The sequence below is a fragment of the Bactrocera tryoni genome, chromosome 2 (genome assembly GCF_016617805.1).
Source record: "Bactrocera tryoni isolate S06 chromosome 2, CSIRO_BtryS06_freeze2, whole genome shotgun sequence".
Classification (NCBI taxonomy): domain Eukaryota; kingdom Metazoa; phylum Arthropoda; class Insecta; order Diptera; family Tephritidae; genus Bactrocera; species Bactrocera tryoni.
In genome coordinates this window covers 29,725,488-29,739,557 of record NC_052500.1, presented here as the reverse complement: position 1 = coordinate 29,739,557, position 14,070 = coordinate 29,725,488, and the positions used below count along the sequence as shown (strand labels likewise).

Below are 14,070 nucleotides of genomic sequence, written 5' to 3'. Positions count from 1 at the left end.
GCAATCATAATAAGACTAATTAAATAATATAATTTACAAGGTCAGTCATGACATAAAGCGACCAAATCGTTTGTTCAATCGTTAAACTATTTTGTATCTGAGTTCTATAATTTCAATAAAGTAGAATTTTGTCATAATTTGAAACAAAAGAGACTAAAACGCTTGCGTCTTTGAATTTCTTGACGCGTTTGCGTCGTTTTGGTGGAGAGGCCTATGGGATAAATGGTTTGTGCCCATTGATTTCTGGAAGAAAAACTTTGTGATCTACTCATAGAGTCTGAGCACACATATGCAGGTATACTCTTTATAACCCACCTCTTGTCAACTGGCAACGCTTTCGACGGCATGGGTGAATAGCGGAATCTACCATGCTTTCGAGTGAAACGATGAAATTTGTACTTTTTCTCATAGTTCATGCAGCTTCTAAAACAGATGCAAAGATGAAAAACGCTTCAATAATCTTAGCCAACGAGACGCTAATACACACTTTTGCTGCGCTGCCACCTTGTTCAACATCGTCATCTCCGACATCTGACTCAACATTGTTGTATTGTTCTGCAGCAAATGATTCTGATTGATAATCATTTCGCCGATTTCATTTAGCATAAATACAACCGCCTCCTTTTCGCGCTCAGCACTTAAATCATCCTCGAATGGTTCCGTTTGCACTTGATTGTTATAGCAATAGGATTCGGTTTGGGTAGTCGAAGCTGCGGCACAACTTTCGTTGGTCTGAGTGGCCCGTGGAAATATTTTACGTTCGGTTTGAACGCCATGACATAAAGTATTCGGATCGGTTTGTGTGCCTTGTTTACGCAGTAAGCGACGATGGGTCTGCTGTTCACGATGCACCGGCAGTGTGTGTATTTCGGTCTCCGTTGAGCGACTACGCACTTCCGGCTTCGTTGTTTGGGTAGAGGAATCGGCGAATTGCGGTAAGATTGTACGTGTTGGCGAGGATTTCGGCTTAAGGTCGGAGTTGGAACTTATTGAAGAGCAGCTTTTCAATTTCTGCAGGAATCGTTGACGCCGCTGTACACGCATTTGAAAAGGTGCCTTGGTATAGATTTGTCGTATGCGTATAACGGTTAACATTTTGCCGTCAACCTCAAAGGTGACCGAGTAACTGTAATCACCGCAAATAAAATGACAAATTAAGAAAAAAGACAACACACTGAGAAACTCAACCCACCAGCATTTTCCGATATGCATGCGTCTATTGAGTAGCAGAGGTTGTTTACTCGAAATGGAATTCAATAAAAGGGCCTTCAGATCCATGCGTTAATGTAGATTTAGTAGACAAAACAAATTATTAATTGCAGCAAATTTCGAATATTCCATATTCTTTCTTTCAAAATCAAAAATACAGAAATCTGTTCAACGTTGCCAGACTTAAGTTCTGGAAAATAAAAATTAACAACATTAACAGATTACTAGAAAACTTTTTACAAAAGCATCTTCACTTTAAGGAGAAACATGGTGGAAATATCTTCACATTCTCTCCTCAGCTGTCCAGTTTTCACTAGACTGAAGGCTAACTTGAAACTTGATGTCATAGCTTTGTTGAAGTGGGCGAATTGGCTGGTATTGACGATAACCGTCTCAGATTGGTGATTTACTGAAAGCGATTCGCTACCCAAGTTGAATGAGCTTGAATCGCTTGATTGATATTGGTGTAGTCCATCATACAAGTATCTCGACAGAGTTTTAGTTCATTATTCAATCCGTATCCAAGTCTGGTTTGTAGTCCAAAAAGCACCGGATATGATGAAGGAAATGGATGAATTTGAACTTGAGCATTTGTGAATTCTATTAATTAGTGATAGTGGTAACTATAACATTCGGTGTTCGCTGTAGTAGTTATAATATTTAAATGTGGAATGAGTGGAGGTCAAATGAAAACATTAATGCACTGTACACACTACGGCAATGAGCTCACTTTTTAAAAAGGTGAAGCGGTCAACAATTCTTCCAAGAACATGTAGACTCCAACAATCTCGTCTTGCTTCTATTGGAGCCATTTTATAGCATTACTCGTACTGAGTTACGTATTTCATGAGAACTTCAATAGGTTTGAGGGCCACACTATCTATACCTTTTCCGGTGTGTCATACCGCGAGGCGAAAAAAGTGTATAAGGGATGCTCCATTGTTTCCCTAGTGTCTTGCCCTTGACATTTTCTGCAGTCATCTCGATCTGTTAGTCTCATTCTGTGTGCCGCTACCATACTTTGGCAGGTGAATATTCCAATCATGTTCCTAAAATCCTTCTATGAATGTAGGAACATGAATGGAATACTCACCTGTCAAAGTATTTGGTGTGAAGTATGGAGAATGAGTAGGAATTTTATGCATTTCTGATCTACGTTTCCTTGCCATGCTGCTGAAGAGATTGTCGTAAAGACAATGCGTGGGCTTACCACCATAAGTCAAGTTTTTACTCTTGGGGATCTCGTCCATTATCTGATTGTCATCGATACCTTTATGACCTAGTACCTTGTAAAAGTGAAGTTGTTTGGTTCTGGCTTTCCCTCTAACCTTTCTCGCTTATTCTCTTCTAGGAGCCTCTTACCCTTCCCGACTAACTCGAGATCCTATTTAACAATCACTAAATTTTTAGGTGCCAGTTTTAACAGATACTCAAATCGCTAGCCAAAAGCACTTTAGAAAAAGACAAAGAAACGTGTTCGCTATTTACAAGGTCTCAAACTACTTCATCATTGGACTTATTATTTTGTTCTCGCATGGTGTAGAATCACGCCAGACGTCAGTCAGAATCATTGAACTCACTCACTTCGGAATGAGAACGAATTGGATAACCATTGTCCTCTTGTGTTCTAGCACTGTACCAATGAACATCGCATGAGCTTTTGTGCGACTGCGAGATCCTTCTGGCCCAGAGTAGAAGGCAGGACATCCGATGAGTGAGGGCAAAAATTTTTATCATACGCAAGTTGACAAAGTTGTATGGAGAAAGCTGAAGTGGAAACAACCAGGAACTTCCAGCTTTTACAAGAATGAGGTTAAAACATTTCGGCCGCCCAAAAGACATAACCGAAACTAACATTAGCGAAACTAACATTAGCGAAACTAACATTAGCGAAACTACATTAGCCGTCTCAACAAATTTGTGATAGGCTCAAAGCGCTTATCGATTTGTGAGGATCTTATGATCAATTAATGTATACGAGTTTTGGATACCAAAGCGGGCCGAATCGACCTTTTAAGCTTATTTAACTTACAAGGCAATTAATGACTAAATAAATCTTAAAACCTTACTGAGTTCTATAACCAGATACCACTTCAATTCTCCTGAAGGGCACCTACATAATGAGGCATGGATGTTCCTAGTAAAGAGCATAGAAAGAAAAAGCTCGCAGAAACCATTATTTCAGTCACCTCCAAGCGAAAACGCCTTTTAGAAACATTAAGCAGTCATTCCTGTAATACGCCGACGTCTTTCGTTTGACCCAACAGACTTTAAGTTGATCCCATTCGTGCGCCCTGGTTCTACATAGACGACTACCGTTCCACCAAACAGCGTTTGACAAAACCGCTACGACAACAACCCAATAAGACAAATTTTATTCGATTTTATGATTTAAGTATTTATTTTACTTCTCGTTTATTAGATATTCAGTCCGTTCTATTGCGATGAAATTTATACAGGACCACAATTATTAAAATAGTACTCTCATAAACATATGTTAACAACATAGACTTAATTACATATACAGAAGAAAAAACAAAACATTTCAAGATCTCTAACGACATTCGGAAGTTTATTCGTGAGCGCAGCACTACTACAACAAATGCTTGCCGACGCCATTAAGTGCACATCGCACAGCGCTGTTGAATAAATCCAACCATTCGCAAACATTCGGATTAGGAGGTAAATTTTTATTAACAAAAACAATAAGTAAAAAAGGATTCTACCATTTTTGTTCGCTGCTAATTTGGGACTAAAAAGTGCGTAAAATGAAATGCTGTTAATACGTAATTTTTGGCATGTAATATGGAATCTCGTTGGCAAAAGTTTGCATGTATGTACGAATGTACTCGTGTGTTGCGCTATACGAGTACGTGGGTATGTATGGAGTGGATATTTAGTATTATTGCAGTGTTCTTTTCGCTGTTAGTTCGTGTTGTTGGTACTCCAATGTTGTTCGCTCTGATCTCTTTCACCGTTAAGTATATGTATAACAATTAATTTAACTACACGTTAGTATTATTTAGTAGATTAACCGCCCACGCTTAGCCAAGTAAACATTTGAACTCCATTGGTAAGTTGCACGCCCCCATAAACCACTTACACCGCCGACTTGCTATTCTTTTTGCCACCATGTCGTGGTGGTGGCGGGGCATTGTAGGACTTCTCTGAGCCGGAACTCATATGGCCTGCGTAAAAAAATTTAAAAAATTTTGTCATTTAGTATACGAAATAAATTTTATAATGCTTTCATTAAAAGTACAGTTAGTTTGTCACATATCTTTAAGCACACATGCCCAACTCTCACAGTAAAGTTCACAAACAGCACACACACACACACCTCTTATAATTTTTTCAATTCTTGAAATGTTGATTGAAGTGAATTCTAATTGAGCGGTAAGAAAGAGAAAGAGGCAAGGAAAGTTAATATAAAAGTTCGTTAAATTGGTCGTTTTGATTAGCCGAATTTAAGGATATGTCAAACGCGTTTAGTAGTAAATGTTCACAAGCACGATGTGATATCATATCACATTATAGTAAGGCAGGACTAAAAAAAAAAATAAAATAAAAATAAAAAAAATAAAAAAAAAATAAAAATAATAAAAAAAAATAATAAAAAATAATAAAAAATAATAAAAAAAAAAAAAAAATAATAATAATAAAAAAAAAAAAATAAAGAATAAATCAAAAATAAAAAAATAAAATAGAATTAAAAATAAAAATTTATAAAAAATATATAAAATATATAAAAAAATATGTAAAAAAAAATATAAAAAAATATTAAAAAAAAATAAATAAAGAAATATAACAAAAAAAAATAAATTAAATAACATATAAAATACAAGAACTTGAGTTTGATCGGACAGTTTGTATGACATAAAAATATATAAAAAAATATGTAAAAAAATATATAAAAAAATATTAAAAAAAAATAAATAAAGAAATATAACAAAAAAAAATAAATTAAATAACATATAAAATACAAGAACTTGAGTTTGATCGGACAGTTTGTATGACAGCTATATGCTATAATGCACATCTCCATTCACCGTGCATATTGGCCACTCCCAACAATTTTTGAAGTTTATTAAGGACAATTAATTAAGCGGACTACTCTATTAACACGACAGAAACGGTGGTCCCGCCAGTGTCCCCTTATGGGATATGAATGCTTGGCTGCCACAGTTCGAAAATTACTTCCAAAATATGGTCAGAATAATGTTTTAACTGCGTTAACCGTGAGAGATTATTTGAAATGGCGATGACTTTTGGGACACCCTGTACTCATGCTTAATATACCCTATTCGGGGATGAAGATTTGTAAATCTTGCACCATCTGCCGCCTAATTCTGGAAAACACTATAAAATGATTTGATATCAGGTCGCACGGAATGATCACTTGACAACCAACAGTTGATGTGATACTTTGATGTGATGTTGAGTATTCAATGTACCCGATTGTACCGTTTCCATGACAGTCAGGTCTACGAACCCGAATTCATATTTGGCCAATAACTGTCAATTTGGCAGCATTCCTCCATTTGTGTGGAGAATATTTTCTGTCACTACAACAACAACAACTAGAATGTAATTCTTTTATAAATGACGATGTGATATCATATCGCTTTTGATCTGATTAAAATAAAATCACAAACAAAATCAACCGGAAATTTCTTTGACGGCATAACCTCTAATTACGAATAATTATCTTTCATTAAAAATATTGTTGCTTTTGTTATAGCGGCAGAAAAAAGTCCTGAATTTATTTCGAGGTCATGGGAACCGTTCCGTCGACAGTCGGATCCAAAAATCCGGAACGGACCCGGATTTTTATCCGGCCAAGGACTGCCAACTCAGCACCATTCCTCGAAATTACTTCAGGAATATTTAAAGCCAACAACAACAACGATTCACTAAATCTACGCTCTTTTCACGACTTCCTCAGTACAACAAACACACTAAGTTTGGCAAAAAATTTGCGTACGATTATCTTACCTTTACTAAATGCCGAGGAGGTATGCTTTTTGCCTGCATTACTGTTGGAAGATACGTTCAACGGTGACGAGGCACTTGGCGGTGGTGAGTAATCTCGGTAGCTGCCGGCACGTGAGCCGCGTGCACCGCGTCGTTCGTGTTTTCTTGGTGATGGTGATGGTTCGAAATCGGTTTCGGTATCGTATGTCGAGATGAGATCACGTTCCGCGTTGTAATTGTAACGACTATCTGTGGGTGATTGTGAACGATAAGCGCGCGGCGGCGGTGAGTATGAGTCGTCGCGATGCCAACTGCCATTTATATCGCTACCACGTCGCCGATGATGTTGACGAATACGCTCCTCTTCCTCATCTTCATCGTCTTCGTCATCCACATAATCATCCTCGTCCTCATCGTCATCATAGGCGTCATAATCAGTGCGGTTGGGCGAATAACGACCGCTGCGCGGTGGTGGTAAATGCCCACTACCACCACTGCCGCCGCTGACCGCACCCGGTGGTGGTGACATTAGACGTCCCAGTGGCGGTGGACGCATTTCACCCGGTGGCACAAATGGCGGTGGCATGCCCATAAATGGTGGCGGTGGTCCCATGAATGGTGGTGGCAGGAATGGCGGTGGTGGCAGTCTACCTAACAACGGCGAACCGGGCGATTCCATATGTATGGGCGAATTCGCATTATTTAACTCCCCAGCAGCCATTTTTTCAACTGAAAGTGGGAAAGAAAGCGTTTTAGTTTGCAGAACAAATGATATTTTCAGCGCATATATACAATTAGCTTCACCAGTCGCGCCCCCAGCCAAGGAAGTGAGCTTACGACGCAGCGCTGTGGCTTCGGCGCGCGCCTCCTCATACCGACGTTCTGATTGACGTGCCGCCAGCCATGTTTCATGTGCACGATTCTCCAAAGTCCCCGTTTGCGCTTTGTGTGCTGCTAGTTGAGCTTCGATTTCAGCGCGCAGTGCATCGTTTTGCGATCTGAAATGCAGACGTTTGGTTGCATGCAATAGTTTGAGTAAAAAAAAGAAAAAAACAATTCGATACACACTTTAATGCTTGAATTTCTTGTTGCATTGTGGTAACGCGATCCACGGTGCTGGTGGTTTCACCTTGTTGCTTCAGCCACATGGCTTCTTTCAGACTTAGTTCTCTATAAGCAAAAAATAAAAATATAAGATATTTCATATACATATACAGTTATAGTTTAATCGTACTTTTGCAGCTGGTTTTCCTTCTCCTTGAAGTAGTTGGACAACACTTCCAAACGCGTCTGTGCCTCTAATTTATCCTTTTCCGATTGATGGAAATCATGCTTCAATTTCTCATTTTCACTGTTAGCTAGCTGTAATTGCTGTTCGAACAACTTTTTGGCATCCTATATCGGGAAGAAATTTGTTAGCGTATTTTAAAATACAAAACAAGACAAAATATTCACTTCGGTTGCACCGAAGCTGTAATACCCTTCACAAATACAAAATATTCCTTATTAGCATTTGATTTTAATCGATCAGTATGTATGACAGCTATGTATATGCTACAGGGATCCGATCAAAACAACTTGACTTTCATCGTCCAGTTTATGTGGCAGCTATCTGCTATAGTGGTCCGATATCGACGGTTCCGACAAATGAGTACATTCTTGAGGCGAAAAGAACGTGTGCAAAATTTCCGATCAATATCACATAAACTGAAGAAGTAGTACGGACGAACGGACATGGCAAAATTGACTCAACTCGTTGTTGTTGTATCGGATACCTAATCTCCGTTAGGATGGTAAAGATTAGATAAGTAGTCCATGAGGTTTCTGTTTCTACAGGATCGGACCATAGGGAGAGCATGCTAAAGGTGGCTAGTGAGGGAGAGGGAATCGATGAAGGTCTTAATGGCTCCACTGTGAATGGCAGTCAGTGCATGTCGGAAATTGGTTGCGTCCGAAGTCTGCTCGGCATATTGTTTTATGTCATCGACGTCCAGATTTCTGCGAAAGCACCACAGCAGAAACTGCTTGGAAAGGAGTTCGTTATGCTCCTTAACTGGGAGCATACGGGTCTCACTGTGCAAGTGTTTGATGGGTGACATCAAGAGGCATCCTATACTTGTCCGAAGTGCAGTGTTCTGACATGCCTGTAGCCTCTTCGTTTGCGTATCACTGCATCTAGGCGACCATATTGGTGCGGCGTAGTTAAGGACCGGCCGGCCGATTGCCTTGTATGTTGCCAATAACATTTCTTTACCTTTTCCCCATATGCTGCCGGCTAGCAACTTGAGAATTTTGTTGCGGCTCTGTAATTTGACAATAATCGCGGTCGTGTGAGGTGTGAAGGAGCACAGGCTGTGAAAAGTCACAACTAAAATCTTAAGATTATTGACAGTCGGAATTTTGACGCCATCGACTGCGATATTAAGCTCAAGTATATACTCCTTCGTCCAGTTCGTAAATATGGTCGCTGTGGATTTGGAGGGGGAAAGTGTTAGGTTCCGTGCAGTGAGGAAACGAGAAAGGTCGGAGAGGTAGTTGTTTACTTTTGAACACATCCCATCGATTCCAGTGCCCGACGTCAATACCGTGCAATCATCAGCGTACGAGGTGACTAAAAGATTGACTCAACTCGTCATACTGATCGTTTCTACATATATTTTATATGGTGTGCGACCCTTCCTAATGGGTATTACAAACTTCGTAGTAAACTTAATATATTCTGTTCAGGGTATAAAACCATTTCACATTCATTACCGTTTCTGTATCTAATCGATCTTTTAAAGCAGCGTACCGCTTTTGCACATCCAACAGTTCGGCTCGTACGTTGGCAACATCAATAACGTTGTTGATATTCACACTTGGATCTCTACGTACTGTACGCAAACACTCCTCCAAAGCCTACAAATATGGAACACATTATATTCAATATTTTTCTAACAGCAAAAAAAGTGATTCGAAGGATAGAGATCTTTTACCTCTACTTTCGCCAAACTCGTCTGATACTTCGTGTGTTCCGCCTCGAGCTTTGAACTGAGCTCAACTAATTCACTTTGTAGACGTTTTATCTCAAAGTTCTTGCCTTCGAGCGCCTTCGTGATGTCTTCTTCGAACTCGCGCTTCACTTCCTCCAAACGTGTTTGTAAATTACTCTTTTCCACTTCGAGCTCGTCGTTATCTTGCTGCAACGACGCAATTTCACCGCTAAGACGTGCATTCTGCTCTGCAATCATAAGCTGTAGTTCGCTATTTTCGCGACTTTTCTCGGCCAAGTTAGCGTTTATATCGAGTATAGTTTCTAAATATACCAGAAAAATTCAAAAATTATTCAAATATTCACTGGCGTAAAATACAATTAACGGTACTTTGTTGTTCATTCAACTGCTTTTGCAATTCCTCAACGCTGCTGATAATAGATTCGTCACCGGTCTGATTGTTCAATAGTTCTGAAACGATTTTATTCAACTCCAGTCCGGCTTCGGCTGCATTTTCTAGTTCCTAAGTTAACAATAAATTTCAATACATATATTAAAGACCTAAGGTATGCTTAGTGCTTCTTACCTTTTCTAAACTTCCAACTTGTTCTTGCAATTGACGTTTTTCCAGCAGTTCCTCCTCCAATTCCTGCTTCAACGCTATTACCATATCGTTCGAACCGAAGGAATTATCTTCAATGCTCGACAATTTGTTACGCGTACCCATCAAATCTTCTTTGAGTATAGCATTCTCCTTGTGTGTCGCCAGCAAGCTGCGCTCCAACGCATTCAACCTGCCCAACAGCTCGCCTTCGCGACTGCTGTTGCAGAAACAATAATACACGAACAAAAAGAAAAGGCACGTGACCGACACTGTCGCCAGGCAGGCCAATAATTCACTCATTTCAAACATTTTATTACCAGCCACGGTCAACAACATATCCATGGACATGTTAGTTAGATCCAACTGACAGCCAGCTATTGAAGAAGACGATGCCGCCGCATTATTTAATTCACGCAACACTTGCGATGGACAATCGTTTGGTGAAAGCTTCTCACAATAGTCAGCATCTGTAACAAATAAAATTTTTACAGTTAATTTGATTTATCAAAGCACACTAACACATTTCAGAACTTACCGGCCTCCTTTGATGTTTTACTTGTTTTGGCTCGATCAGGATAGAGTATGCGTTGCAGTTCTTCATCCTCTACATTAGCATCTTCCTTTTTGCCATGCGACAAGAAATTATTGACAGTGCCTAGTATAGTAGCGAATAGGCCCTGTTCCTGCTCCTTAGTTTCTTGCTCTGGCACATTATTTGGCACAGCGTTTGTTATTATCCTTTCATTTTCTTCGACTGGCTCAGATGTTTTTGTTGTGGTTTCATAATCTTCTATTGATGGCAGTGGCATAGGTGTTGTTGTTTCATATTTCTCTACTGGTAGAAGTGGCACTGATGTTGTTGTTTCATATTCTTCAATTGATGGAAGTGGCACTGATGTTGTTGTTTCATATTCCTCTATCAACGGACCTGCCGCAGTTGTTGTTGTCTCGTATTCTTCTATAGGCGGTATTGGTGTTGAATGCAGTACTGGTTGTTCTACCTCATCAACACTTGGTGGAATAGGCGTGGTGTGGGACAAGTTTTCCTCTACCGCGGCGACATCTATAACACTGCTTTGACTATTTTCCTCAGCTGGTGTGGCTGTGGTTTCCTGGTCGGAACTTGCATATAAGTGGCTTTTGTGTCGACTTTCTTCATCTTTTTTCATTGACTCGACGTATTCATCAGATGCATCGTTGACTTCGTTGCTTTGCTGAGGATCATTTGATGAAGGGGTTACAGTATCTAATTGCTCCGTTTCCACTTCACTTGTCGATGATTCTGTAACCGTTTCGTAGGAATATACACCTGTTGGTGGCTGGTTTAACCTTTGCTCATCGATCGGTTTGGGATAATAGGGTGTATGTAGTTCTTCGTCTTCAGACCGTTGACTTGCTGCTACATCCGCTGCCTTTGTTGTAGACTCTTCCGACTCTTGAGGAATATTAGTTTGTAGCGGATCTAGATGTTTGTGTTGATCTTGTGGATTATTTTGCTGTGTACTCGTATCAAGATGTTGGTGTTGCTCTTGTGGATGATACTGATATGTATGCTGTTGCTCTTGTGAGTGCGTATGGACATGTGTATGTTGTTGCTCCTGTTTGTACTTATCCTGAGGTTGATGTTGAGTTGATGTTTCAAACATTTGTAAAGTAGGCACATTATGTTCAGCACTTGATGCATTGTCATCGACTTTTATCTCGCTCGTAGTTGCAGATGTTGATTGGGTGGTAGTTTCTATAGAGACGTTAGATTGTAACTCGGTTTCGAGAGCTGTAGTATCTGTCAATGTATTAGGAACTGGCAGCCTTTCACTTAATACGCTAGGAACTTCTTTGCCGGTTTCATTCGCAATTGCACTTGCCGACGACATTTCAGCGGAAGCTACTTCTTGTGGTACGGATAACTGTTCTTGTGGCAAAGTAACCGATTCGGTAACTGACTTCTCCGTTGTCGTTTCGGTTCCGATAGTCTCATTTATGACAGTTATGTTGTCGCCCAATGATTCGATCGAAAGCTTTTCCTCCATTGTATGAGATTCTGTGCCATCACTTATATATAAATTTGATTTCTCAGTTTCGGAGGAATCCTCTGCCTTATTATCTTCATCGGGTTTGTTAAAACCTTGCGCATTCAAAAGATCCATTTGTTCAGTCAGCGAATTTGAATCGTTGCTTTCTTTTTTAGTAATCTCATCACCATTTTCACCCAATATGGGATCATCTTCATTTTCTCCGCTATAGTCTTCCTCTTCGGCATATTCATCGTCTTCATCTTCAATATTACCGTCATCATCTGCGGATCCTAATGTAGGTAACTCGCTCTTTATATCTTTTGAATCCTCAGTTATTGAAGTATTCTGTTGTTGAGCAGTATTATTAATAATTTGTTCAGGTTTAGACACTTGCTTTTCAACCTCTGAGGTTTCGTTACTGTTTTCCAATGGTTGTTTTTCTGCTACCTCAGCATTATCAGGACTCTTTTCTAGGAAGTTATTTTGTTTTTCAATCACTTTTTCTAAAACCGGTATTTCTGTACCATCAATAATTTCAATATTAGATTGCACAGGTGTCGCTTGACTTATATCTTCCTTAGTAGGTTCCCTCTCCCGACTTGTTAGAGGAATTGATTTTTCAGTTTCTAATTGTGGCGACAATGGTGCTGTGGGGGTTATCTCCACGTCTTCTTTTTTTATTGAAATACTTTCTGAAGGTTTTAGCGTTGCAGCTGGTGTTGGTGTTGCAGTTGAAGATATTGTTTGTGAACCAGTGACAGGTACAGTATACAATAAGTACTTATCTTTCACAACTACTCTTTCTTCCAAAATATACTCCTTTGGTGCGTAACCTTCTCGTCCATTTACTTCGATACCCCAAAGCGTGGGATCTTTACCAGCACTTTTCGATTTAATTCGTATTTTAGAGTTAATTTTAAAAGACACCATACCTTCTTTCCCTGCTCGATAGGAGATCTTACCAGTTCCATGAGAAATAATGCCTTAAAAAATTTGTAATTACTATATATTTGTGTGCTAGAATAAAGTAAACCAGCCTTACTTTGACATTGTGGATCCGCACAAAGCCGTAAGTCAGAAAGACCCTCTACTACCCAATTTGTCGGCATAAGAATGCTGCAAACGCCCAGAAAAATTAGTGCAGAGTTCATTGCCGAGCATTTTCGTCTGCCAAACATTTTGCATTGTTTTTATCGAATACCGCACTTTTTGTGTATTACTTAAATTATTTATTACTTCTATTAACTAACTTATTACTTTAACGCAATTGGTTATTCTTCTAAGCAAATTCTCTTTAACTTTCTTCTAAAAAATCAGCTTAATTTGTAGGGAAAATATATGAAAATTTGCTTCAGTCGTTCTTCGCCACATCATCTGTAATCGTTTTGTCAAATTTGCCTATTTCCATACAGTGTTGCCAGAAATAAAATTAAAAGGATTTAATAATTTTTTTTCTGAAATGTAAAGAAGAATTTGCTATGAAAAATTTCTCGTTTTTGTAAATTGATGTCGGGAAGGAATTATATTTTCTGATAGTCCTTAAGGTTTCAATAGCAACAGAAAAACTTCATATATTTTGTATGAAATAAGTAATATTCGTAACTTCTTTGATGTTTATATATAGCCCCAAAATATAGAGAATATTAAAAGCCTGAAACGAGATAGAAATGGAGATTGCGACATTTGCCCCGCCACATATTAAGGCAAGTTCTCATCCGATTTTATCTATTTAACACTCAAATATATGTATGTATATATCTTAACTGTCAAAGCTATTGCTATTGCCAAATCTATATGTGGGCATTTGTTATCATAACATAATCATTTGCGCAAATGCGTAGGGTAGGTAGGTTCGAGATGATGTAGCGCATGTTTTCAGCTCTTGAACTGTTTAAATTTTTATATGGATGAAAAAAATTTATGTGGAAAATAAAAAAATGAAGAAATATATTTCTTCGATATATGTGTAAATAGGATATGTTGCCTTTTCGAAATTTTCATAGAAATAAAAGCTGCGCTGTCAAACTGCTGAAGTGACAGCTTATTGCTTTCAATTTATGGCATACTAATTAGTATTCCATATATTGCTTTCTTTAAGCAATATGGAGTCTCCATAGGCAATAGGCACGGCAATACAGTTAGTAACAATAAATATTTGCCTGTCGAGATGCACCGTTAATTCCTGATATATGTGAAATAAAGTCAAACGGAAGTTCGAGAATCTTTATATTATGGACACTTATGGGGCTAAGAACGTGACCATTTTTCTCCTCGTTTCAATAATAAATCTAAAAGG

At 38.8% G+C, this 14,070-nt stretch overlaps 2 protein-coding genes across 3 annotated transcripts; both read right to left on the bottom strand.

Moving 5' to 3' along the window:
* LOC120769246 lies at nucleotides 1-1,332 on the bottom strand. 2 transcript variants are annotated; one of them, XM_040096146.1, is made up of 4 exons: nucleotides 1,193-1,332; nucleotides 488-1,126; nucleotides 316-423; nucleotides 1-255 (listed from the first exon to the last, which is right to left on the bottom strand). In XM_040096146.1, the coding sequence occupies exons 1-4, from the start codon at nucleotides 1,276-1,278 to the stop codon at nucleotides 132-134; spliced, it is 957 nt and encodes a 318-aa protein (XP_039952080.1). In that variant the 5' UTR covers nucleotides 1,279-1,332; the 3' UTR covers nucleotides 1-131. The 2 variants fall into 2 exon arrangements, with proteins under 2 accessions (XP_039952080.1, XP_039952081.1); XM_040096147.1 differs by having other exon boundaries at nucleotides 1-243.
* A 2,254-nt stretch (nucleotides 1,333-3,586) lies between these two features.
* On the bottom strand, nucleotides 3,587-13,151 carry LOC120769229 (transport and Golgi organization protein 1). The gene is made up of 11 exons (XM_040096126.1): nucleotides 12,817-13,151; nucleotides 10,295-12,757; nucleotides 9,742-10,226; nucleotides 9,546-9,678; nucleotides 9,159-9,478; nucleotides 8,938-9,081; nucleotides 7,418-7,578; nucleotides 7,252-7,353; nucleotides 6,976-7,181; nucleotides 6,205-6,912; nucleotides 3,587-4,397 (listed from the first exon to the last, which is right to left on the bottom strand). Exons 1-11 carry the CDS (start codon nucleotides 12,950-12,952, stop codon nucleotides 4,309-4,311), a joined length of 4,947 nt encoding a protein of 1,648 aa, XP_039952060.1. The 5' UTR covers nucleotides 12,953-13,151; the 3' UTR covers nucleotides 3,587-4,308.
* Nucleotides 13,152-14,070: the final 919 nt, after the last annotated feature.